An 11640-nucleotide genomic window follows, 5' to 3' on the forward strand; every position below is an offset into this window, starting at 1 on the left:
AAAAAAAAAAAATAAATAAATAAATAAAAATAAAAATAAAAAATAAGGTGGCTTAGACAAGAGCGAGACCCCATCTCTAAAAATAGCTGGGTATTGTGGCAGGCTCCTGTAGTCCCAGCTACTTGGGAGGCTGATGCAAAAAGATTGCTTGAACCCAAGAGTTTGAGGTTGCTGTGAGCTATGAAGCCACAGCACTCTACCAAGGGCAGCAAAGTGAGACTCTGTCTCCAAAAATAAATAAATAAATAAATAAATGAAATAAAGTGGCTTTGAGCTCCTACTTGCTCCCTCACAACCTCCCAGGGGATACTGATAGCATCACAATGGCCAAAGTGGGTTGTCTGTATTCAAGAATGAGATACGAAAGAAGGCATGGAGCCTACAGACAGATGTCCCAGATAAGGAATCCAGTTCTGATACTTATATGGTTAAGAGACTCTCCAGGCCCTAGTTTCCTCTTCTGCCTCACTGAATTACTATGAGGATGAATGAGATGTTGGACTTAAAGCTCTTAGCCTGGGGCCTGAAATGCCATAGAGGTCAGGTAGCCAAGGACTGAAGAGGGATGGGGGATCTGGCCACTCTGCATGCTTCAGCCTGGGTGCAAGGCTGTGCTGGGCCCTGGGCTCACCTCTCCCTTAGGGGTTGTGACTGCAGTCCGGCGGGGGTCAATGTCCTCATTGATGCTGGACAGGAAGTTCTGGGAGATGCGGAGGGCATCCTGCAGCAGTGGGTAGTCTGGGTGGTCCACGGGTGTGTGCTTCAGTAGGTCCTGGGAAGGGATGGGGGCAGTGAGTTGGGGGAGTGGTTCTGGGGCTCCATGAGAAGATAGTGGGGAGTGCTCAGTCCTCACCAACAGAATTCAAAGGGTGGGCACTCACGGACCCACACTCACCACTGCCAAACCTGAACTAAACGGTTTAGTCAGAGCAGCAGGGGGCGGGCTCCTTTTATTTCTGCTGCTGTCATTATTCTTTCCCCCTGGAGGGGCAAGCCAGGTGGAAGCTCATCTCACCACGCAGTAAGGAGAGAGACCCCTCTACCCACTCTGCAGCTGCTTCAGGGACACTGGAGACCATGAGGCAGGGAATGAGGAAGCAGGAAGTGCCTGCCTCCTAGGGAGCGTTTGGCCAAATGTCAAGCTTAGTAGCCAGGCTATATTTAGACCCTGGCCCCATTGGCATGGTGACTGTGGGCCAGGCAGGTGCACTTGGGTCTGGGGACCCTCTGGCTGACTCCCCACATCAGCTATTCTCAGTGACGCCAGTGCCCTCTCACCCCAGGCAGGTGTATTCTTCCACCAAACTCTTAACCCCTCCCTGGCCATTCAGAGGATTTGACACTCACGTGTAGTACCAGGGTGCTCCGAGTGACTCGGTCAATGGGCTTGTACAACAGAGCTGTTGGGAAAGGCAGGGAGAAGGAGACAGGATGGTGACATACCAGGAACAATGACCCCTAAGAGACTGACTGTCTCCCGACCCACCATGCTTTCCCACATGAACGCCCACCTACAGGAAGCCAGGATGGTCCCACAGCAACCTCTACCTCCGCTCTCACTTCTAGGGCAGGCCAAGGACACAAACCCTGGCAGCCCAGCCCAGCTCCCCCAATCCCTGCCTCCTTGTCTCACCTCCTACCGGGGCTGTCCCCCCAGGTCTGTCAGGGCCTGACCTGGCTCACAGCAGAGGCCTCCCTATGCCTACCACCTTGAATCCCATAGTTGCACCTTGCCATGCCCTGCAGGTGCAGCACATGCCAGTCACCACCTGGTCACCAGAATGGGGATAAGGGAGGACATGTGCTGTTTGCCCAGGAATGGCAGCTCACCCGGTCCGTCATTCTCAGACTCTTCTGGTCACAAGCCTGACATGGCCAGCCGCAATTGGCATTGCCTATACTGACCCACACAACTGGCTTCATCTCTATATGGAAAGACCCCTCTATATACTCTCAAGCCCCAGACAGAACAAGACAGGCGGAAGGAACCCAGAGAGGCAGGCTGGATCGCCACTGAAAGGCTCTGCCCTCAAGCTGATAACAGCCTAAGAGATTTCCTGAAGGAACTCAGCTTGGGCCTCACATTTGGGAGCCTCAATGAGGCTGGAAAATGCAAGCTCAGCTGGGTCCTCACATGCCACACCCCTCTACCATCCAGACACCAAGTGAGGATTGCTGGCATTCAGCAGGGACAGGTGAAGGTGGCAGCTGGCAGACCAACACTTCCAAGTATCCTTCCTGGGGAGCAGCTGTGCCCCACCCCTCCCTATATGTGTGGTTCAACTTCAGTCCTGCACCTGGATGCCTCTGTCAGCGGGAGCGTGACCTTTGGCTTCCTGCCACAGAAACAGTAAGAGGAAGGAGGACCCGAGACTGGGTGTCCCGTGGGATCAGCTTGTGATGAATCCCAGAGCTGACACGCCACAGCCAGCCCCCAAACCCAAGAGTCCTCAAAGCCCTAGATATAAATACCCTGGGTGCTGCTAAGCAGACACTCAGGAAGCAATCTGCTGGCTGTGAAGAAGATGCGGTCTCAGCAGGGTGTCGTGGGCCTTCTCTGAAGTCTTTGCTTCCCTGCCCATTTAGAATCACTGGGGGAGCTCTTAAAAGATACAGATGCCTGCACCCCACCCCATCAACTAAATCCAAATCTTGCAGGGTGAAATGGGGTATCAGCATCTTTAAGAAGCTCCTTTGCTGCTTTGGATATATAGCAAAGGTTGAAAACCACTTCTTAAGACTTACTTGTAGCCTTTTCTTATGCAGCAATTTGTAGAGGCCGTCCCCTCATGCTACCAGGGATAGAATGGGCAGGACCAAGTTTGGGGTGTCCTGGGACACTGAGGGTACAGCCCAGTTCCCAGCTCAGAGGGCACCCGTTTCTAAGGCTGTTTAAAGTACCCACCTGTGGTCCAGCCTATCTTTGGGGGAAAATCACATCCAAGAACCCCAGAGTCCCAAAAGAAAGCACAAATTCACACACCTGCCAGGGTGAGCCCTTGAGTTCCAGTCCCAGGGAAAGCTGACACTGCACTGTCAGCTCCCGCTAGTCCTTCTCGGGTCCCAGGAGGAAGCAGTTTCTGACTAAGCTCATGGGTCTGCACTAACGGCGGGTTGGGTTTCAGAGGGGTTATTAATATGCCTGTAGTCATCTCAAAAGTGCACCTGACCGGGGCTGTGGAATGAGTCCCAGAAGGGCAGGTTGAGAGGAAAGGTGGGGACGACGGAAGGACAGAAAAAGGATCCCAGGGCCACAGTCAGATATGGAGGGAACCAGAGAAAGAAGAGCAATACTGATGTTTGTGCTCCTATGCCCTCTGTGTTCCTGTGTCCCAGAGAATTCAGGGTGAGTAGCTCACTGTTGCCCCAGGAACTCTTGCCCCTTCATCTGTTTCTAGGCCCTGGCAGGCTGGTCCGCTTCCTTCCTTGCCTGGGTACCACCCGCCCACCAACTTGCAATGCCTGTCTCTCCGCCTCCTCGAAGAAGCCTTCCCTGACCAGGACCTTTGCAAACAACACCTGCAGGGTCTAGAAGGCCACCTGCGGATGTGCAAACTGGTCTCTGGTCAGCCGAGTGCTCATTCTGCCCAGTGGCACCAAGTTGACTGCTTTACAGGCAGCATTCCCTGTGATTAAAAATGGAAGCAATTCTTGGGGCGGCGCCTGTGGCTCAAGGAGTAGTGTGCCAGCCCCATATACTGGAGGTGGCGGGTTCAAACCCAACCCTGGCCAAAAACTACAACAACAACAAAAATGGAAGCAATTCTCACTAGCCCCATTTTATAGATGAGGAAACCGAGGCCAAGAGGCATGATGCAAACGTGCTCACAATCACCAAGCTACAAGTGATAGCTGGGCTTTGAATTTAGGTCCACCCATGCTCCTAACTTTGAGCCATCTCTTTCCTCAGGGGACACAGCTCCTGTAAAAGCTCAGTGAACCTCAGGAGAGTGCTCAGAAAAATTCACCAGGGATGGGTGAGCCTCCTCCTTATAAACCAGCTCCTTCATTCCTCCTTCCCCACTTTGAAGCTGACTTCAAAGACTATATGGCAGGGACCAGAGAAATCCTACCTCCAGGTCACAGGTCTCTTTCACTAGGACTAAGCCTCCATAGGGGAGGGAAGAAGAAGCGAAGGGCTGATTTGCTTTTTATGGAGGCAGCTTTGAGACTTGGCTGATTCCTAGGCCAGACCAAAAAGAGCATTTCCCTTCTGATCTTCGAAGGGGCCAATTTCAAATGCAGCTCTCTGCTTGACCAGGCCTGTCAGAACAGAGTTCCCATGGCTGTCCTGCTGAGGCCACCAGAGGAGGCTGCCTCAGAGGTTGCTTCCACCATGAGCAGTCTTCACGCAAGATGGCCTGAGAAGGTGAGGGGACGATGGCCCTGCACAGCCCCTCCTGCGCGGTAGCCTCTGAGAAAGAGGCTGGGAGAACTCACCATCTCGCCTCCAGCAAATTGCCACCCCCCTACTCCCTTCAGCTTTCACACAGAGCTCCACGTTACCACGGAGATGGAAAAGCAAAGTGACTGAGCAGGGTGCAGAGACAAAACACCTGGTAGGAAGGAAAAGGAAGGTCCTAAAACCAGCCGCCTGCTGCTCTAACACACGGGGCCAGGGCATCTGGCCTGGAGGCAACACTTGCTCCTGCACCCTGTCAAAGGCGGCACTTCGTGCCTCAGACAGTATGGCCACGGACTTCTGGACGCCTCCCTGCCTAGGTCTGCTTCAGCTTCCTATGAGCCACAGCCTGGCTGGCAGCATGCACCTGTCCACTGGACAATCGCCCCCACCTTGATGGGGGAATTGCAAAGAGGATGGTCCTGATCTGTTCCATTGAATAGTGGGTGTGTGACCTTCACAAAGCAGCAGCCTGCCACACCCCCCTCTCCACAGCATCGCAGGCAATGCTGACCTACCTTCCACTCTAAGCACAGAGACCTCAGCTCAAGGGGTTCCGATGGCTAGAAACACACCTCCCCATACCTTCTAGATCACAGCCGCTCCATGTCCTCCCACCGCCCCTAGTCTGAGAAGAGGCAGCCGGTACGCTCTGCGCACACAATACCCTGGCTGCTCCTCTCTCCAGAAACAAAGAAACTCCCAACTTCTCCCTCCAGCCTGGGCTGGCACCCTCTACATTGGCGGAGCCGCTGCCCAGACCATCTGCCACTCTCCAACGGGCCCCATGGACCCTCTCTCTGGCTTCAGGGTCTCCGGGCTTGCAGGTGCAGCCTGTTACTTTCTCCCCTTAAGAGTCTCTCTAGGAAGTTGCTCAAAGGTGCTAACTCACCAGTTCCCCAGATTCTCAGGGAGACCTGGACCTTTCCAGCCTGGTCCTTCCATTCCAAAGCCAACCTGTCCTGAGGGGCCCCCAGACTTCAACTCCAGACTGGACACTGGCTGGGAAGGAGGTAATCCAGGTCCAGCCACTTGTCCACCCCCCTTCCCCACTGCCCCAAACCTTGCCGGCCCCCAGAGGTGGGAAGTGCACCACTCCAGGGAGGGGTGCCCCGGGTTACCATAGGTGCAGTTACAGCAGAAGCGGATGATGAGGAGGATTTCCATGGCAGCCTCCGTCCCTGCAGCAGGAGCGTGCAGCCATCGCTCCCAGCTCCCCGGCTCCCATCAGCAGCCAGGCCACCCAGCCACCTTGCTGGCTGCCACTGCACAGCCTCCAGAACCAAGCAGCCGCTTCCAAGTGCTCTTCCAGCAGGGAGGAGGGGAGGGGAGGCGCGTGGAGAGGCGAGAGGGAGGGGGAGGGGAGAGGAGGATGGGAAAGCGTGAGCAGCCTGCTGGCACCCTAAGGAGGAGCACGTTTGTAGCTGGCTGGCTGCCTGGGGATGAGGCTGAATTCCTTGCTGGCTCCAGTGCACGCGCACGCGCGCACACGCACAAAAAGGGAGGGAACCACTCTCACACAGCCCACAAAGCCAGACAAAGGAAGGTGACTGTAATCCTGCCCATTCCCCAAAGTACCTTCCATGGTGACTGACGTGTGGCTGTCCTTGGAGTCCTTGGGACCTTTCACTTTGAGTTCCTGCCAAAGGGAGGAGAGGAATCACTACCTGGTCTATGCCTCCATCCCCTACCCCAACTGTGAACACTGCAGGAAGAGAGGCTCTGCAAGCCAGGATGCACACGTGAGAGGAGAGACAAAGGGGCCCCGTGGAAATGGAGCTGTCTCTGCCTCACCACCTATATCCCCTGTGATCTCCTGGAGCCTTGTGGAGTCCAGCAGCTGGGGTGTGGGCAAGAAGGAGGGGGCTCTGGGTAGCAGAGACAGGACGGGGTGGTAGGGAGCAATAGGAGAATGGGAACTCCCTAGATTCATCCCCTAAGATTCTTCTTTCAACAACCCTCAGAGTCTTACAGAGAATGAGGCTGGCAAGGGCAAGACCCCACCCGTCATTCCCCCAGCAGCCACTACTCAGGAACCCCATGCATCAACCCAGTACAGACAGGGTTTGAGTCAGCAAGCACCAGGTATTCCAGCTGCTTCCTGGGGCATAAGCAACCCTTGAAATGAGGAGGAGGGGACCCACACACCTGCACAGGGGCAGAGATGGCTGAGCTCCACAGGACAATCCAAGCTACATCCTACCCATATTAGGAAGGACTCAGCCAGCTCCCAGCCCACCTGCCACCCTTCACCCCTACTGCCCATGCTGGGCAACAGAGGAAACTGCCTGGGAAGAACAGCCAACATGCCACCTGGACAGCTCACCAAGTAACCCAGTAGTCAGTGCCGGAAACAGACTCCAGCTTATCTCATCCAAACCTCTTTTATTCTCCTATAGAGAGAGAGGTTCCAGCTCCAGCTTTTGCTAACGAGGCAGTGTGGCCTGCAATTGGAACCGTAATGCAATCCCCACTTGGCAGTCTGAGTGTACAGAGCCTTGAAGAGGATTGTTGGAGGGAAGGCAGGGGCGAGGTGAGGCCAAGGTCAGACTTCCCTGACTACTTTGCTTGGGAGGGAAGAACTGCCCAGACAGTAAGCACACCACATTTCCTACCTCTGTCTCAAGTTGTTTCTAGATAGAGGAAACTCCCAGAGACTGAGCTTGGGGCATGCGCCTACACGCGTGCACGTGCCTCTGTGTGTGTGTGTGTGTGTCTCGAGTTGGGGGTGGGGGGTTTACACCGCTTCTCTAACTGTGTCTCTGGCTGGTGCCTGGATTCTAGGTTTAGGGCATTTTTCTCCATGGACCCCCTCCCCCCACGTGCAGCCCAGAGGTATGAAATCATTCTTGCTGCAAAGTAGAAGGGCCTAATTGCAGTAATTAAGTGGCAATGCCAGCAGGAAGCAACAGCATCATCAAGTGAGTCAGGATGAGAAGCCACCTGGCAGAAGGCCAGGGGCCTGGCATTGCCCTCCGGGACAGGCAGGCATTGAGAAGGGCTTACAGAGGGTACAGGGGTGGAGGGTGCACAGAGAATGGCCATCAACCCACACTAAGAGAAGACCCCACACTTTTTGGATCACATTGGATTCTGGGCACTCGGGCAGCCTTGGCAGGGCCACTTCGAGCACAACCAGGGGAGTCCAGTTATGGTGGTTACCAGGGAGGCCGGGAAGCCGAGAGGGGAAGCACTGTTTCTCCATTCTCATTCTCACGATTCCATGTGTAGGGACTTCCCCACCCCTCACTCTGTCTTCCCCAACAGAGAGTGACTCATGGGGTTTATGGTTTGGGGAAAGAAACTGAGCTCAGCCTTCCTGTCTCTGTACCCCGAGTTAGTGGCAGGTTCTGCTCTTATTGTGGGGAGAGGTCTGTGACTTCCCACCCTGCCAGGGACTCAATACTTAATTCCAGAGGCGGAGTGTTAGTGAGCCCAGTGTGACTACAGATCCACATTCTCCAATCCAGCTTTTAACAGTAATAAAGCTGGCTCGGCGCCTGTGGCTCAAGCGGCTAAGGCGCCAGCCACATATACCTAAGGTGGCGGGTTCGAATCCCTAGCCCAGGCCCGCCAAACAACAATGATGGCTGCAACCAAAAAAATGGCCAGGCGTTGTGGCGGGCGCCTGTAGTCCCGGCTACTTGGGAGGCTGAGGCAGGAGACTCGCTTGAGCCCAGGAGTTGGAGGGACAGCTTGAGGCTCCCTCTCCAAAAAAAAAAAAAAAAACAAAACAAAACAGTAATAAAGCTGACATTTTCATCTGCATCTGTCCCACTCCTGTGCTGTCTCTCAGTTGATTCCAAACTTGGGCATAACCCATAACCCCAGTACTTTCAAGAAAACCATCTTGAGTCTCACCAACTTTCCTAGAGTCAGAGGTGAGACAGAAAAATCAAAGGGCCAAGAGGCCTTTAAGGCAGGAATTCCAAAACCGCATAAGCATCTGCCCCGCCCCAGAAGCAGAGGTTCTCTTACCCTGAGCTTAGAGTTGGGTGCTGTTCCTACCAGACCAGACGCTGAGGTCATTTTGGATAAAGGGATGAGTGGGGCTATGTTCCTAAAGAATCCTAGAGGACCCAGCCCCTCTGGGCCGCAAAAAAATAGAAAAATCATCTAGGTGTGGTGGCATATGCCTATAGTCTCAGCTACACAGGAGGCTGAGGGAGGGGGATCACTTGAGCCCAGGAGTTTGAGGTTGCTGTGAGCTATGATGAGGCCACTGCATTCCAGCCCAAGTGACCGAGCAAGACCCTGTCTAATTGCTGGGTGTGGTGGCTCACACCTATAATCCCAGCACTCTGGGAGGCTGAAATGAGTGGCTTACTTGAGCTCAGTAGTTTGAGACCAGCTTGAGCAAAAGCAAGACCTTGTCTCTAAAAATAGCCGGGCATTGTGGCAGGCGCATGTAGTCCCAGCTTCGGGGGAGGCTGAGGCAAGAGGATTATTTGAGCCCAAAGTTTGAGGTTGCTGTGAGCTATGAAGATGCCCTGGCACTCTAGCCAGGGCACAGAGTGAAATTCTGTCTCAAAAAAAAAAAAAAAGGCAATGGTTAGGCAGTGCCTGTGGCTCAAAGGAGTAAGGCGCTGGCCCCATATACCGAAGGTGGTGGATTCAAACCCCGTCCCGGCCAAAAACTGCAAAAAATTTAAAAAAGGCAATGGCAGATGCTACTACATCCCTGCCCTGCAGAGGAGTATGGAGAGGCTTAGCTGTGGTAGCAAAACAGGTATGTTCTCAGCCAGAGGGTCTGAGGCTGCTTCCCCATATGAGTGGTCCTTGCCCTCTCTCTGTTTATAGGATTGCAGTCTCAGAGTTGGCAAGGATCTTAAAAAAACTACCTAGTCCAGACTTTTTCATATCTTCCTGATCATAAAAATCATCTAGAGTCTTTTAAAAATAGACTCCTGGGCCCCATCCTAAACCTTCTGAATCAGAAGTCCCAGGGAAGGTGCCTAGCTAGAAATCTGCATTTTAACTAGTGCCCCAGTGGTTCTTACTAAGCAAGTTTAGGATTCCCTGGACACCTCATCCTACAGAAGAGGAAACAATGGCCAAGAGAAGGGAAGTGACACTCAAGATCACCACAGCATGGGAAGAATATGAACCCCTGGTTTGGGGGTTGTTTTTTTTTTTTTTTTTTTCATTTTTTGGCCTCCCCTGTTCCTCTCTCTAACCTAAAATTGAATAAAAAAAGAAACAAATCAATATTATTATGTTAAAAGGGAAAATGTCAAGTGCCAGAAAGCAAATATCAGGCTAAGTGTTACCCATTAGGGTAACCACTTTCCTGACTGGCAAGCAAGGAAGGGGAGACCCAAAGGCTGGAAGGCTCCAAGCAGCCCCCAAAGCCCAGTGCTTTGGGGTGGCTGTGAGAGGAGCTGCCTACCTCTGAGATCTTCTGGAACTGGTTGTTGGACTGGCTGCACTTCTCAGCTGTCTCCAGAGCGACTTTATAGTTATCCACGAAAGCTTTGTATACACCCAGCTGGCTGGCCTGCAGGGAGAAGACACAGAATGGAGAGGCGGAGGGTGAGGGGGAGGGTGGAGTGACGATTAATGAATGGATACAAGTGTAAACCAGAGCACCTGGAGCTCCCTTAGCGCTCAGAACCTCTAACTCAGCTCCAAAGGCTAGCTAGCAACTAGGGGAAAGGCAGGGATGAACATATTACAGTATCCCTTTGAACTTGACAGTTTCCATGGAAACCTGCTGAGCCAATACGGTTAACAAGGGGATACTGGGGGTGGGGGAAAGCAGGGCAGGGCCTTTGTTGGTATGCTAGACATTCAACTCATCACGTTTGGCTTCCCTTAGCATCATCAAGGTCTCAGAGGGTCTGAGCCCCTTAATGCCTCATACTTCTTCCACATCCTAAAATTAGCTGAAGCAGGGAGAGATGGGAGGGGGTGGGCAGATGCGGCCTGCTCAGCCCTCCCTCCCCATACAGAGTGGGAGACACAGCATTCAGAGGTGCAGTCTCTAATTCCCTCTGCTTCTAGGTCCCTGTCCCCACCTCCTCCTGTTCCATGGAGGCAAAGTTCCTGCCTTACTACAACATGTCACTCAGAATCTAACACACAGCTTTCCATGACTTATGATCACACAGGGCCTCGCCCCCTCTGGGAGGCAGGGCAGATCCTATCCTAAAAGGGAAAACCAAGGCTCATTAATTCAATTCCTCAAATATTTATGGAGAGCTCTCTCTGGGCTGTGCATATGCGTTTCCTCTAAGAGAGAAAAGGGTGGAAATTTAAATTAAAACCACAGTGAGATACTATTTCATACCTATTAGAAGGGTCAAAATTTAAAAGTCTAATACTATTAAGGATTGGCAAGAATATAAGGAAATATGAACTCTTATAGACTGCTTGTGGGAGTATAAATTAGTATAATTATTTAGAGAGCAATTTGTGAATAACTAATAAAGTTGAATGTGGTGGTTCACGCCTATAATCCTGGAGCTCTGGAAGGCCAAGGCAGGTGTCTTGAGCAAGAGAGATACCCTGTTTCTACTGGGGGTGGAAAAACTAGCTGGGCACTGGAGGCTGAGGCAGGAGGATTGCTTGAGACCAAGAGTTTGAGGTTGGCAATAGAGTGAGGCTCTGTCTCAAAAAAAAAAAACAAAAAAACAAATTAAAAAACCCCTCAGCTAATAAAGTTGAAAATAGGCACAACTTCTGCCTACTTCTTAGCGAATCTACTTCTAGATATAAACCATAGAGCTATGCTATTCAAAAGAGTAGCTGCTAACTGCCTGTGGCTACTAAGTGCCTGAAATACGACCAGTCCACAATGGAATGTGCTATTAAGTGTAAAATACATACTGGATTCCAAAGGCTTAGTGTGTAAAAGAGAATGCTAATCACCTCATGAATTTTCAACTACTGATCACATGTTGAAATACTATTTGGGCTTGGTGCCCATAGCACAGTAGTTATGGTGCTGGCCACATGCACTGAGGCTGGTGGGTTCGAACCTGGCCTGGGCCAGCTAAACAACAATGACAAATGCAACAACAACAACAGAATAGCAGGGTGTTCTGGCAGGCACCTGTAGTCCCAGCTACTTGGGAGGCTGAGGCAAGTGAATCACTTAAGCCCAAGAGTTTGAGGTTGCTGTGAGCCGTGGTGCCACAGCACTCTACCAAGGGCGACATAGTGAGACTCTGTCTCAAAAAAAAAAGGAAAGAAAGAATATTTGGATCTGTTGGGATAAATAAAATATATTCATAAAA

At 52.1% G+C, this 11640-nt stretch overlaps 1 protein-coding gene across 4 annotated transcripts in view; it reads right to left on the minus strand.

Annotated features, from left to right (window-relative positions):
* ABR (active BCR-related) overlaps window positions 1-11640 on the minus strand; it is a 196007-nt gene that overhangs the window by 54991 nt on the left and 129376 nt on the right. For all 4 annotated transcript variants that reach the window (XM_023519258.1, XM_012811585.2, XM_012811586.2 and 1 more), the window contains 4 exons: window positions 9792-9899; window positions 5981-6041; window positions 1348-1400; window positions 632-772 (listed from right to left, as the gene is read on the minus strand). In XM_023519258.1, coding sequence (XP_023375026.1) covers window positions 632-772; window positions 1348-1400; window positions 5981-6041; window positions 9792-9899 — 363 coding nt within the window. The remainder of the gene's footprint in view (window positions 1-631; window positions 773-1347; window positions 1401-5980; window positions 6042-9791; window positions 9900-11640) is intronic.

Source organism: Otolemur garnettii, unplaced genomic scaffold (assembly GCF_000181295.1).
Source record: "Otolemur garnettii isolate 467f Iridium unplaced genomic scaffold, OtoGar3 scaffold00166, whole genome shotgun sequence".
NCBI classification, from domain to species: domain Eukaryota; kingdom Metazoa; phylum Chordata; class Mammalia; order Primates; family Galagidae; genus Otolemur; species Otolemur garnettii.